Source organism: Petaurus breviceps, unplaced genomic scaffold, assembly GCF_028583685.1.
Source record: "Petaurus breviceps papuanus isolate PSGF00001 unplaced genomic scaffold, PetGlider_PUasm1.0 173, whole genome shotgun sequence".
Classification (NCBI taxonomy): Eukaryota; Metazoa; Chordata; class Mammalia; order Diprotodontia; family Petauridae; genus Petaurus; species Petaurus breviceps.
Window position 1 is genome coordinate 10027123 of NW_027185759.1, and position 14934 is coordinate 10042056.

General features: G+C 49.2%; 1 protein-coding gene across 4 annotated transcripts in view; it reads left to right on the forward strand.

The window, feature by feature from the left end:
- THAP4 (THAP domain containing 4) overlaps window positions 1–11566 on the forward strand; it is a 62039-nt gene extending 50473 nt beyond the window's left edge. For all 4 annotated transcript variants that reach the window (XM_069083352.1, XM_069083351.1, XM_069083353.1 and 1 more), the window contains one exon: window positions 11371–11566. In XM_069083352.1, coding sequence (XP_068939453.1) covers window positions 11371–11490 — 120 coding nt within the window. In that variant the 3' untranslated portion in view covers window positions 11491–11566. The remainder of the gene's footprint in view (window positions 1–11370) is intronic.
- Window positions 11567–14934: the final 3368 nt, after the last annotated feature.

Below are 14934 nucleotides of genomic sequence, written 5' to 3' on the forward strand. Positions count from 1 at the left end.
TCTCTCTCTCTCTCTTTCTCTCTCTCCTCTCTCTCTTTCTGTCTCTCCTCTCTCTCTCTCTCTCTCTCTCTCTTTCTCTTTCTCTCTTCTCCCCTCTCTCTCTTTCCCTTCCCATCTCTCTCTTACCTAGTCACACTCCCAATCTTGTACTACTGAAGTTAACTATTGAACTTTGAGTATAGAATTACATTTATTACTATTAATTTTTCTAGACCAATCCCTTTTCATTTTATTCTTAAAATTTTCAGTTACTATAAAATTTCATCTTCTTGTATTTAACTCAGTCTTCTTGCCTCACCTGAAATTTTCAGTGCCCACAGTCTGGAAGGTGCTAGATTGATCAGTCACCCTGTTCTCTGAAACCTTTGTAGCATAGACACAATCTTGTTTCATGTAGAACCCATGGTCCCAGGGGCAGCCAGGTGGCACAGTAAAAGCGCTGGCCCCAGCGTCGGGAGACCTGGGATTGGTTTCGGCCTCAGATACTTGGCACCCACACAAAAATAACTGGCCATGTAACCTTGAGCAAGTTACTTAACCCCAATTGCTTAAAAAAAAAAAAAAAAGAACCCATGCTCCTGTTGAAACCTTCCTCTGGCCCTTGAGGCCCCTCACGTGGCCCTTGCTCTGGCCTCGCCCACATTACTGTTGCTTTGATTTGGAAGAGGCTGATAATAGCACCTGGCATTTATGTGGTACCTGTCTTGTGTGCTCTCTGCACATCTCCTGTGATCCTCACAACAACCCTGGGGCCAGATGCTATTATTATCTCCATTTTACAGCTGAGGAAACTGCAGCAGGCAGAGGTTAAGTGACTTTTCCACGTTTGAACATTTTTGATCAGGGAAATGAATGATAGGCCTGTGCCTGCTTAGTGCCCTCCTTCACCCGTCCACCCTGAACACCTGCTTGGAGTTGTGTATCTCCCAGAGGGGCAGCTGCTGCCTCCTGTACTAGGAGTAAGTCCCTACCAGCGCGCTCCCCATTAACATCCAACCAGCGGATTAACAAAGGCATTTCCTTAAGAGCTTCAGAACATCCCTCCTTTCAATCCTGGGCACACACTTCCACCATATGCTCAGGGTTCATGGGGGAGGAATGGGCACAAACTTAAAGCACAGTGATGGTGTGGCCCATGTGTAGGGAGCACATCTGGCCATAGTAGCTGCCAGCTGTGGAACGTCCCTTCATTCTGTGACTCCAGGTCTCCTTCCAGGCTGCTGCTGGGCTACCCTGGCCCAGTGCATAGAGTCTCACCTGTATGGGTCTCTCCATTGGACTCCCATGACTAGGCTGCTCTACAGGCAAGCTAGGCAGTGCTTTCCCTCTCAACGGGTTGGCTCCTTAATGGCAGCAGCACAGCAGCTTTCCCCACTTTGTGCTTCAGGCTGAGGTCTCAGGGCAGAGATCCTTATTGAGGATTTAGTAGAAGCTTGTCTCCTTCCTTGGTCAGGCTGTGAGGGTGTGCGTGTGTGTGTGCGTGCGCATGTGCATGTGCATGCACACACTCGCATGCTTTCTGGGCAGCAGCAGGTGATAGTATAGAGATATAACCATTTCTTTTCTTTTCTTTTCTTTGACTACCCTTCCTGGTGGAGGGCTGGTCCACTCAGTAAGAGCCCCTGTTCTGTTGACTGTAATATTCTACCTTCTCCTCTCGACCTCCTGGCTTCCCCTGGTTTCTTTTAAGACTCAGCTCCAATGCCACCTTCTCCAGAGTCTTTCCAGGCCCCCCTTGATCCCTGTCACTGGCACCTTCCCTCTGAGATTGTCTTCCATGTGTGAGCTCCTTCAGGGCGGGGACCAACCATGTTTCTGCCCTGCTCTGTGTCCCCAGCATTTAGAACTGTACCTGGCACATAGTAAGTCCTTGACACGTGTTTGTCGTTGCAGCTGCTGAGGGACTTTCCTCGTGAGATGAGGAAGAGTTATATTGACTTCCAAGGAGCTATTGACCCAGTGTCATTAGGGAGTGGTCCACCCACCTTATGTCCCCCTTCCTTTTTGGCTTCAGGTCATGCAGGCATGCGCAAAATGGAGGTTTTTCCAGATTCCAAATTCCAAACTGATCGTTTAATTTTACAGATGAAAAAACAGCTTCAGAGAGACTGGGGTGAGCTGGGTTATACAGCTAGAGAGGAGAAGTGTGTCCACCTTCAGCCTGAGGGCTGGGTTGGTGGTGGCGGGTGGCCCGCCTTACCCCCTTCTCCATGCCCCTTGAGGATGTTAGGTCATGGCAGCTTAAGACCACTTTGTGCCTTAGCAAGCCTGAGTCGCTTCTTTAGGTTTGTTCTTTCCCAATCTTACGTGAATGAATATTCCAAGGTGGACACGTCAAAGCTTGGAAGCCGTCCTGTAAACCTTGGAGCCTCTGGCTTGCAGCTGGCTGGCAGCAGGGGAAGCTTCTAAGTCAGAAAAGATGGCTGCTGGCTAAAATCTAGGCACTAGGTGATAGACCCAAGCCTGACCTCCGTACTAGCAGGCATGGATTGTTACACAGGTTCCCAAAGTGGGCCACATTGGAACTCAGGCCTTCCTGACTCCAGTTCAGCACTCTGTGCTCTGGGGCATCCCCTAGCTGTCTATGCAAAGCCTTCATTCGGTCTAATCAAAATGTGTGCTCCTTAATGCATTTAATGAATTTTTTTCCACTCGTTCCTCATGTTAAAAAAAAAAACTTAAGACTTATAAGAGGTTTCATTCCCACATTGGAAACCTTTTGATTATTTTTTTAAGTAAAGTCAACTTTTATATCACCCTAATACATTTTAGAGTACATTTCTTTTCATTTTAGTGATGTTTTGTGTAAAATATTGTGATGCCTTAAGTAATTGGAAATGAGCAGATTAGCCTGATTTGAAAGAATAGAGAAGTCTTTCTTCATCTGTGTTCAATTGTCAGTTATTTAATCCGACAGATGTGTTACTAGGTAGGTAGTATCTACCCGTGGAGAGGTAAAAGACTAAATGAGACACAGTCCCTAAGGAGTTTACAACGGAGGGACCCAGAATGTGGACTGAGAAGGCACAAGGGACCATAGAGTGTGGGACCCAGGCCCACCCTGTGGCAGAGGGTCAGAGGGAGCAAGTCCATGAAGAGCCTGGATTGGGAGATCTTCACACACGGGCGTACTGTGGATTCTTTTGTCACCTAGAGATACCTCATCTTGACCACTTTGGGGACATTTCTCTCATCTCTTCATGCTCTGGGGTCCCCACTGGGTGAAGTGCATTGGTGTATCTCCTCTTTGTGTCTTGGGCTTCCTGGAATCCTGTGCTAGTTTGATTTTCAGGGGGCACGGGGTGGGGGCGGGGATAGCCCTGGGTTCTACTCCAGCCTCAGGCACTCCCGTGCTGGATGATGCCTCCCTGGGCCCGTTTCTTTGTCTGTGAAAGGAGGGGCTGGGCGGACAGCAGGTGCAGGTCCTGACTCTGTGATGAGCTGGGCCCTACACATTCTCAGCTTCTCTGTGTTCCTGTGAGCTGTTTCAGCTCCTGATCTCTTGATTGCTTTTCTGAGCCATAGAATTCCATTAATCCTTTGAGTGCAGGTGTTCCTAACTTGGGGTCCATGCATTTACTGTTTTTTGTACTTTGGAAACTCAGTAAAACTGGTTTCCTTTTATAATCTTATGTATTTTATTCATTTAACAACATTTTTCTGAGAATTTTACCTCATTTAATCCCCTCAACAAGCTTGGGAGGTAGATGCTATTATTATCCCCATTTTACAGTTGAGGAAGATGAGGCAGACAGAAGTTAAGTGAATTGCCCCAGGGTCAAGCAGGCAGTCCTGTGGACCCCATCAGCCTGGCTGCCCAAGGGACCATGGGCCTCACCAGCCTGGCTGCCCAAGGGACCATGGGCCTCACCAGCCATGTGGTCTAAAGGGCCATGGGCCTCACCAGCCATATGGTCTAAGGGGCCATGGGCCTCACCAGCCTGGCTGCCTAAGGGGCCATGGGCCTCACCAGCCTGGTCACCATCCTGGCCGCCCAAGGGGCCATGGACCCCACTGGCCTGACTGCCTGACAAGTCAGGACACATAAAACTTAGAAATCGCTGCTTTAATGTGACAACCATCCATTTGATTTTACTTAGGTTCAACTTATATCTTCTCTGGTGTTGTTTCAGCTTATAATTCTGCAGTACTTTTGTCCTTTGGTTTTCTTGTATTGCAAAACTTTTTTTGTGTATAAATCAAGAGGAATGTCCTTCTGCCTCCCGAGTTCATTTCTTGCCTCCAGGTTTAGTCTTTGTCATGTTTTCCCCCTTGTTCTTGGTTCTGTGTATTTGGTGGGTCGTGGGATCAGTATTCCTGAGAGGCAGTTATCCATGTAGGTGAGGGCCTCCTGCCCCACTTTGCTCCCAGGCTCAGCCACAAGGCCCCTTCCTGCTGGCTCAGCCTCCTGCCTGTGCCCGCCCTCTCCAGGCCCCAGCCCCATTGGTTCTCCTGCCCCTCAGCAGGTTTTCTTGGTTCTTGTTTTGGCTTCTTCTGCCTCCAGGGGGAGGCCTTAGTGGAACTGGTGCCTGACTTCTCTTGGTTCGGCCCCCCTTTTTTCCCTTTAGGTTAGCATCAGCAGCACAGTTGGCCAAGGGAAGAGTTGCTTTGGAGGCCTCCAAATCCTGCCTCTCTTTGTTGCTGGAGGGATTTCTTGGAGGGAATGTTGTGTGTTAACAAGATTAAAATGATCATTTGGCCTACTGAGCTATTGAAAGCAAGCTCTGGCTATGGTCTGTTAGGTTTCCCAAGCCCTCCCACCCCAGAAGAGGAAGAGAGGAGGGAGAGAGGAGAAGCCGGGACCTCTGCCTCTCCCTGATGGGGCTACCTGAAGCTGCCCCGGAGTTCTGTCTGCATCAGCTTAGTGCTTGTGGCAGGCTGGGGGCAGGTGGATCCATTCCTTCCCCGTGCCCCTCCCCTCAAGGGTTCCAGACACAGTCATGGGCCTGTCCCTGCACATGTCCCCAAGTACAGTGCAGCGCTTCACACCTCGGTACAGTGCTGGGCTCTCTCTACTCTTTCTGCACCAAGCAGGTCTAGGCAAAGTAACAGTCCCTGCCAGCGGACAAAAGCTGCTGTCCATGTGCTTTTGAAGTCAGATGACCCGATGGGGGTCTGTGGCCATGGGTGGCCGTGCTGGGCGGGGCCGAGGTGGGCTTTCGGCCTCTGCCCACATAGAATCTGTTCGGTCCCTGTCCGTGTGCTTCCTAGGAAGAGGCCCATTGCTAAGTGTAGCTCCTGGTTTGTTTTCAAGCCCTCACCCTCCCTGTCCCCAGAGCATCTCCCCTCATGGCTACCTTGGGATCTTCTCACATGGGCCAAGGGCCCACTTGTAATGGCTTGGAGCCAGCGTCTCTCACTCGGCATCTCTGCCTGGTCTGGCCAGTCAGAATGTTGCCATCTGCCTCCTGATTCTTCTCCAGCCCAGTCTTTCTTTACTGAAACTGCCGCTTCCTTCTCTTGGGTTTCAGCCCCAGGCGCCCCCAGCTCAGAGGTACCTCGGGCAGCTGCCTTTGAGAGCCTTTCTTGATGTCATCCTAAGCCTGGAGCGGCTGAGGGCCAGGCAGGAACTCCCTGATTCAGTGGACTTACTGAGTGGGAGGATATCACAGGCCCTGGAGATGGAGACTTGTTCCTTGGCTTAGACTCCCGAGGTGGGCTGCCAGCCTGTCTCCAGGTAATGGAAACAGGCCATGAAAGTGGCTCCCCCAATGAGGCGAGGAGCGTGCCTCTTCCTGTCCTCATTTACAATCTCTGCTGGAGACTTTCATCCGTGCGGGGAAAGGCAGGCTGGGAGGTGGGTCCTGCTGGCCCAGAGCACAGGCCTTGCCCTGTGCCTCCTTGGGGCTGTGCGGTCTGCCTGCCACTGGCCATCTCCTCACACCTTCACGCCTCTGTTGTTTCTGTGGAGCCATTCATCCGTGTCCAGCACCTTGTGACCCCCCGACAACAGCACGCTGTTCATGGGGTTTTCTTGGCAGAGACTAGGGCGGTTTGCCATTTCCTCCTCCAGCTGATTAAGACAAACAGAGTAAGTGATTTGACCAGGGTCACACAGCTGCTAAGTGTCCGAGACCAGATTTGAACTCGGATCTTCCTGACTCCAGGGGCAATAGGTGGCAGACTGAGTAGAGCACTGGAGCTGGAGTCAGGAAGATCTGAGTTCAAATCCAGCCTGATACTTACTAGCTGTGTGACTTTGGGCAAGTCACTTAACTGTATGCCTCAGTTTCTTCTTCTGTCAAATGAGCTGGAGAAGGAAATGTCAAACTCTTCCAGTGTCTCTGCCAAGAAAACCCCAGTGGGGTCAGGGAGAGTCGGTCTGATTGAATAACCACCAGACAACCTCCTGACTCCAGCCCCAGCACTCTATCCACTGACCCACCTATCTGCCCCCAATAATGAGCCTGCCATCAGAGCCGTCATGGAAAGCTGGCAGGTTCCGTGGCTGGTTTGCCCCACAGATTCCTGTAAACCTTGCAAATGAACCTCCCAGCAGGGCCTGGCATGTGGTCCCTCCAACCGGAGCAAGTTCAGACACTGCTGCCCCTCTGTCCGCCTTCCGTGATCCTGGCAGCCTAGTGCGCATGCGCTGCTGTTCCTCAGGGAGACCTGATGGCTGCATCACCTTCACTCCTCAGGGCTCTGGGTTGCAGCTGAGTGACTCAGGGACGCGGTCCCAGGCGGTGCCGAGGCATCTTGTGGGCCAGCTCGCTGCATCTCCCTGCCGAGAGAAGAGGGCCACCCCAGGACTCTGAGGAGGGTTTGGGAGCAGCTGGATCCCATGGAGGAAAAAGCAGTGAACTTTCCCCGTGCCTCCGAGCCCTGGGTGCGAGCACAAGCATAGCTCACTTTCCAGTAGAGTTTTCAGGGTACGGTGCATTTTCCTCACATCAGCCCTAGGAGGAAGGTGGTGCTATCCCCTCTTGGACAAAGAAGGAAACAGAGCTTCCACGAGGTCAAGGGACTTATTTGTTGTCACCTAGCTAGTCGGTCTGGGGCAAGATTCAGCCCAAGGTCTCCTGACATCAAGGCCCACCTTCTTCCCACTGTATGTGGGGGTGAGTGCCCTCCCTGATTCTTACAAACATCTCCTGTCAGTGTTGTCTGCACACGAGAGTGCGTGCAGCCTGCGGCCCCATCATGGCCTCTGCTCCCCAGCATGGCTGAGGCTCCTCTCAGATCTTGCCAGGCTGGTTTCTTTACCTTCCTCCCCGCCCTTACTTGCACCCCCCACACTGCCCTTTGTCCCTTCACTCATACAGTCCTGTGCCAAGCATCTGTTCAGCTGCTCATATGGTTGTTAGAAAAGAACTCAGTCTCAGTCATCCTGGAATTTACCAGCTCCTGGGGCAAGGAGGAAATGGGAGGTGAGCATGGATCCATGTGGGAGGGGACTGGGAACACGGGCGAAAGGAGCCGAGGAGGTTTTGTCCGAGGTGACTGAGAGGACGGGTAAAGGAAGAAGAGGAAGGCAGGGGGTGATGAGGGGAGAGGCCCTAGAGGCCAGATTCAAGCTGCTTGTTCCATGGCTGGCCTGAGGACTCTCCCAGGGCTTCCCCTCTCTCTTTTGTGGATCTCAGCCACCTTGTGATTGGGCATGCCCCACCACACTGCACTGCCGTCCCTGGGGCTTTGGGACTCTTCCTTGTCCGGTTGGATTATGACTCACCAACCAGGGAACTCAGGCTCCCTTCCCTTTGTGTGCCCAGTAGAGCCTTCACTGTATTGAGCCCTGAAATAGTCTGCCCACCACTGCTTAGCTGCTTCCTCTCCTCCCAGACCTCCCCCAAACAAAACCCAACAACCCAGGGAAGACGGTGATGGGTGAGGACGCTCACAGCAGAGCCTTTCCTGCTAGGGCCCTCTCATTTAGAGGGAAGGCCACAAATCGGACCAGAAGAAGCCTTGTCCAACCCCATCCCCTTCGGCAGGCTCCCCTCTTGATGTTCAAGCCATTTCAGCTGACTCCTGGTGATCGTGGCCCCAGCAGGGCTGGCTGCTCTGGGGCGTCCCAGGCATGACAAACCTCAGAAGGGCCCAGTTAAGTGGTGAAAGGTCCCTCCCTCCAGAAGCCTTCACTAGCTCACTCTTCTAGGCAAGAAGAGATCTCTCAGGTCAGCTGAGTGTTTGCCCCTTTTAGTCAGTAGATTGCTTTAACCTTCTCAGTCCCTGTGCCCACCACATAGGTGAGACCTGAGGGGCTTCAGGGCAGCAGACACACTTCCGAAGCCCCAAATGAATCTTTTCTGTGATGTGATAGGAGACTGCAGTCTGGTGTGACTTGGCACTCTCCTCTGGAGAGGAGGACCCTGATCAGTGTTAGCCAGAAGAATGTATGATGAAAGTTGGAGGAACTAGAAAGTCCAAGGGAGAAGGAATCCATCCTTTTTTAACTGGTATGAAATGATAGAGAAGCAGGAAGAGCAGCCGCATTGTCTTCTCTGGGCCGTGAGGCGGAGTTTCTGAAGGGGAAGGGTCCTCCAGAGCCCCTTATCTTAGTGACCCAGTTAAGGGCCCCCTCTTCTTCCTCAAAGAGCCTTCAGACCTGTGCCAGCACACCCCAGTGCTGTTGGGCTTTGCTAGTGTAGACCTTCCAGATGCTGGCCATGAACTACATCTTGTTTTGGGAGGTTGGGGAATGAGCCACAAGGGAGCCATATGAGACCAGGCAGCATCATTCACTTGTCCCTCTGAATTTGAACCCTGTCTCACACCCCTCCCTCTAATCCCCCTGAGGCTGGACCAGTGACGCCTGGAATGTTAGCTCTCAACAGTGCAGAAGGACAGCATGTGGAAGCCTCTCTTCTTCCCCTTCCTCTTCCCCTCCCCCATTTAAGCTGAGGCCCTTTGCTCTCTGTTCAAGGCTGGGGGTCCTCTTGTCTCATAAGGACTATAGATTCCCGGGGGGCCTTAAATGATCCATTGGAGAAAGATGTAGAGCAGCCAATGCAGGTGGGGGGGAAGGCTTCACCATCCGAGCTGGGGGGTCAAGTGTCAATGTTTCCATTGGTCCTAGGAATGGAACAAAGGCCCTTGGGTTTTTGTCTCCATAGTCTTCCCTCTTTCCCCTTTTCCTCAAGAAAAAAGTAAATGTGCCAAACCCATCCTGACTCTTTGTAGGACTTGTAGGCAGGCGTTCTGCTAGCAGCAGCCTGCACTGGGGAGGGGGCTGGCCTGAAACTTTATCGGCTGGCCTGGTTGTTTTAGGTTGGTTGTTTTTTTTTTAATTTGTTTTGTTTTCTGCTTTGGGAGTTGGACTCTTTTCTTTCCACGATTAAATGCCTTCCACTCCCCCAGGAGGGCTGAGCATGCCCAGTTACACTCCACGGAGGTGTCTGGCAGGCTGTTGGTAGAGGGGGCGGCACTGAGCCCCTTAGGCCTCTCATCAGAGAGGAGTCTGGGGCCAGAGTGAGGGACAGGGGAGCTCCCCCCATCAGCACACTGCTCCTGCCCTGTCGGAGCTGCCTGGGACCTTCAAGGGACGTGCTCTCCTCTGCCCATCTGCTCCATGGGCTGCATAAAACAATTTTTAAAGAAAAGCAGTTGAAGGGGGAAAGGGAGCAAAAAGCAGAATTTGGAAAATAGCTGTCCCAGTGTAGAGGCAGAGCCATTCCACAGCATTTGCCCCTGCTCCTGTGTTCCCTGAGAGGGGCTGGCTAAAGCCTGGTTGCTGTTTTAAATAAAAACAGAGACAAAGCATAAAGCTTCCTGTTAGGGGATAATCCATCCAACACTCAGCCAGCAGATCATAGGGATGAAAGCTGGGAGGACTTCAGAGTCCATCTAGTCCACCCCCCCACATTTTACAGAGGAGAGAACTGAGGCCCAGAGGGTGAGGGATTGGGCACACAGCGAGTAAGCTCCACCATTCGAAAAAATAGCATCAGGATTGTAGAAAAGTCTAGGTGTGGGCTGGGGACTCAGGTCCATCCAAAAGCTCTGTGGTGGCATGGGTGTAGAGCAGAGAGTCTTTCTAGAGACATCATGCCACCGTCAGGGTTCTGAACCAAGCCTCAGCAGGCAGCAGCTGGGAGCGGGCCTGGGCTTGAGCGCTATCCAGCATGGCCCCACCTGCCAGGACTGGAGTTCTGTGGCAGGACCTCCCAGAGCCCAGGTTCGTCCCCATGCCAGGAGAGTGTGTCCAGCTAGCCCATTGCCCTCTAATCATGTGAAAGATTGGCACTAAGGCAAAGTGCCCTAAGGCGGCCATGTAAACAGTTCCACGAGCAAAGGACAAATATTTTTTCAGCTGTTTGTTTTCAAAAGAGTAGAAAGCCTGTGAATGCCTAAAACTAGGCACAGAAATGTGCCACGAACACTGAATCACTTCCTAATTGTGAGAAAGGGGGGGACATGCCCAAACATGACCCCATTTGGGAAACTTTTTAAGATTCCTTGAAGTTTTCTCTGTTCCACACAGCCATCAGTGGCATTTTAAATATGAGCCCCACCCCCTCTCCAAAGACTGAGACGTGGGGAGGCTTTGGGGCTCCCACATTGCTGGATGTCCTGCTCCCACTGACTCTCCCAGCGAGGGGGCAAAGGTGATTGAATAATGAAAACCAGCTGTGCAGGAACCGGGACAAAGTCTGCTCTGAATCAAGTTAAAGGCCAATGCTGAACATTCGGAGTCTGTGCCAGCTGACCTCAGGGCTCTGTGGATCAGCTCGGGAGGTCTGCCCCCTGGGGAGCTTCTGCCCCATTGGGGAGGATATAGCTGTATGGCCCCTTTTGACATTTTAGAATTCTCTATCTCCTTTCTGTTTCTGTAGAAGGTTAAAGAAAAAATAGGAAATACTAACAGTTTTTTTGGTGCTGTGAGGTTTAGATTGTAAAGAGGATGTTGGTCATTTAAATTCTGGTTAAAATATTTCAGAATTACAGAAACAATGTTCGAATAGTTGATAGAACCCAGGAAGACTCCGGGCTTCTGTAGATGCTGAGGGGTCCTGCAAGATGGAAAGTTGGGGCGGAGGGGAGAGACAGACAGAGAGAAACTTCCGTCCACTTTGGGCATGCTTCCAGATCTTCCATTAATAAATACCGATGGATTTGCCCAAGAAAAGAGAAGATTATTATCTCTTCAGTGTGGCTGGGAGATTCTCAGCTAGAGATGGAGGGCAGGGGCTGGTTTGGGGTTGGAGGTGCTGATTTCCCCAGATCCCACTGAACATCTGCTCCAGCCAGCTGGAATGGGGGAAGTGAGAGGGAAGGGATGGGGAAGGAGCAGGGAAAGAATCCAGTTTCTGACCCTCTGCCTTTGCGAGCACAGCTGTTGGCAGAGGTGAGGAAGCAGCCCTCCCAAAGGGTTTAAAAAGAAGGCTGACGAGTTTACTCCTAAATGCTGACTTTTTCTTTCTTATTCAGATCATGCGAAAGTTCCGGCTGAATGCCGAAGGGAGGCTGGAGCAGACGGTCTCCATGGCAACCACCACCCAGCCAATGACTCAACATCTTCACATCACCTACAAGAGAGTGACACCTTAAGGGGGTGGAGCCAGAAGGACCAGCCCAAACATGGCCAAGAGAAACCAAATAAAACCCGTTTATTTTTATGGCTGTGCTTGGAGCGTGCTCACCGTGTCCTTTGTGCGTTTGTTTGATCCGGGGAAGTATCTCCGCCATTAGGAAAGTTCATTTGGTGGCCCTAGAACAGTCACTAGCAGTTCTGCAGCCCAGGGGTGGTGCCTTACTGCCGGTGGGCACCGGTTGAATTTCTATGGATTTGAGCAGCAGCATGAAAGATTCTAACACTGTAAGGGTAACTTCTCCCAGGCAGGGGCTAGTTTATCCTCTGTACCTGACTCTCCCTGCCTGGCTCAGAGTCTGGCTTAATAAATAAATGCTTACTGGGTGATCCATAGGTTTAGTTGAGGGACACGGAATTCCAGCAGCTGGAAGTGATCTGCTCCTGTGTACTGTGATGTACCATTTACGGGGATGTGCTCAAAATGTGCCAAATTCCGGTGAGTCAGAAAGGTGGAATAAAAATACTTGCTGAGTGGCATCTGTTGCACCTTGCCCCTCCCCCAGATCTCCCACTGGCCTTTCCATTCTCGCCTTTTCTTTTCACTCTGACCTCCTCCCCCACTTTGGATTTCTTTCTCTTCTGTCATCAGTCAATGAACAAGCAATTTAAAAAATTAGCCTCCAACTCTCGCCTAAATTTTCCTTGTATCCCTCCCACTCATTGAAAGCCATCCCTCATAACCACAGGCAAAAAAATGTTAGAAGAAATAAATTTAAGCAAAACTGATGGATGATTTTTTTAAACTTCCATTATGTGCCACGCACCACACCTATGGCCCCACCATTTTTGCCAAGGAGGAAGTGGGGGAGGGGAAGATGTCTTCTTATAAGCTGCTCTTTGGCCCAAAACTTCAGCTGCATTTATTAAGCAGCCATATATGCCAGGCTTTGCTGGCACCAAGCTAGGCACACAGTCCAGTGTGTAGCCCAGATCCTGACACGTGGTAAACACTTCATTTCATGCTCTCTGACAAGCTACTGGATGTTGGGGGATTTCAAAACAAAAATGAAAAGTCCTTATCCTTGAAGACTTGAATTGTACTATCAGCTTCTTCCCTTTGCCTTCTCAGTAGTCCATGCCAACACCAATGTGTGTGTTCACTACATTGCCTTAGCAGTGATACTCTGAGCGAAAAAGGTTATTGGCACATGGCCAAGGAAGCCTGGTAGAGAAAGAAAGATGTCTGGAAGAGTTGAGAAGAAAGAAAAGGAGGATTCCAAGGGAAGCTGGATAGTCCAGTAAAAAAGGTTCTGGCTTTGGAGTAAGAGGCCCTGGATTTGAATCCTGGCCCCACCTTGAACCAATCGGCCTTCATTACTTCATGTGTCAAATGGGGCTAGGTGGAAGGTAACTAGACCAGAGGTGTCAGACACAGGCCAGAGGCCCACAATATTCCAAGTGTGGTCCAAACCAGATGAAAGTGTAGTTCACATCCAATTTTAAAGTGATGTACTAATAAAAAAAGAGAAATATAGGCTTTTGTGGTTTTCTAAGTCAATATGCTGTCCACAGGGAACCTTCCATATGGTTTCTATTTGAGTCTTGACCCTCCTGGACTAAACAACCTTTAACTTCACCCCAGCTCTGAGCTGATGATCTTATAATCTTATGAAATGCCCCATCCCAGAAGATCTCAGTGAAGAGGGGAGGTAGAAATCTTAGACAAAATTGTTCGATGAAATCTAAGATTTGTGTGTCCCAGAGGTTAGGATTTAATAGCTCAAAATGAAACTGAGAACTTTGGGAAACCCTCTATTTATAAATCCAGAAACAGCAATAATTCAGTAACAGAGGGTTCAGTGGACATTTGATAAATTCCAAAAACTGAAAGATGAAATGAAAAGAAATATGTCTATACTGGGGAGAGGGTGTATGGAGGCCTTTGAAGTACAACAGAAGATTTAGGATAGGAGATAACATTTGTCTGGCATTATATTAGGAAATAAGGTGAAATTAATGAAAAATGACCTTGAAAACATCATTGGAGCCAGATTAGCAGAGAACTTTTAAGGGAAGTAGATTTCAGTAGTCTATACAAACTACTAGAAATGTAATCTGAATATTTAAAAACATGGGTCTGAATCTTCTTTTAAAATGGATCCAGGGCACAGGTGTGATAAGAGTGATAACTTTTTTGTTATTATTTTAATATTTGAATAATAAAGTAAAAGAAGGAATTATCGGGAATTGGAATGATATAGTGGGAAAAAAATACATTTGCTATCCCGAAAATGCAGGTTCAGACCCTGCCTGGAATGCTGGCCATGTGGAAAATTGATGAGTCTGAACCCTAGTTTCCTCATTTGTTAAATGGGGATAATAACACCTTGTATGCCAACAAGCTGTTCTTTTTTCATAAAGACCAAAAGACATATGTGTAAAGTACTTAGAGCACAACAGAAGTGTGAGTGAGTATTAGGAAGAAAACTGGAACTTACCATATTCGAGTTTCAGTGAGAAACAAAAGAGGCCTAGTCATCCTTACTCTTAAGGGCTCAAAATAGCCGCCATATTGCTTTTCTGGAAGGAGCAGAAAAGAGAAGGGCTTGGTGAATGAAATTGTGGAGGTGATTAGGAGGCGGCTGGACTTTTGAGGGAGACTAGAGATTGACTTTGGGTTGGAGAAATTGGCAAGAAATGGAAAATTTGAGGAAGAATCATCTCCAGATCCAAACTCTACCTCCACGAGACAAAAACCTTGCATTGCTGAGAAAAGTCCAGACTATCAAAGTTGGTCATCACACATACGTTGTGTCTGTAATTGTGTACAAAGTTCTCCTGGTTCTGCTCTCCTCACTCAGCATCAGTTTATATAAGTCTCTCCAGGTTATTATGAAGTCCATCTGCTCATTTCTTATAGCACAACAGTATTCCATTACATTCATATACCACAACTTGTTCAGCCATTCCCCAGTTGATGGGCATCCCCTTGATTTCCAATTCTTTGCCACTACAAAAAGAGCTGCTATAAATATTTTTTAAATACAAGTCCTCCTCCCACTACTGTGATCTCTTTGGGATACAACCCTAGAAGTGGTATTGCTGGGTCGAAGGGTATGCACTTATTTATAGCCCTTTGGGCGTAGTTCCAGATTGCTCTCCAAAATGGTTGGATCAGTTCACAAGTCCACCAACAATGTATTAGTGTTCCAATTTTCCCACATCCTCTCCAGCATTTATCATTTTCCTATTTTGTTATCTTAGCCAATCTGACCAGTGAGATGTGGTATCTCAGAGTTGTTCTGATTTGCATTTCTCTAATCAATAGTGATTTAGAGCATTTCTTCATATGCTTATAGATATCCTTAATTTCATCTTCTAAGAACTGCCTGTTCATATCCTTTGACCATTTATCAATTGAGGAATGACTTGTATTCTTATAGATTTGACTCTCTGTATGT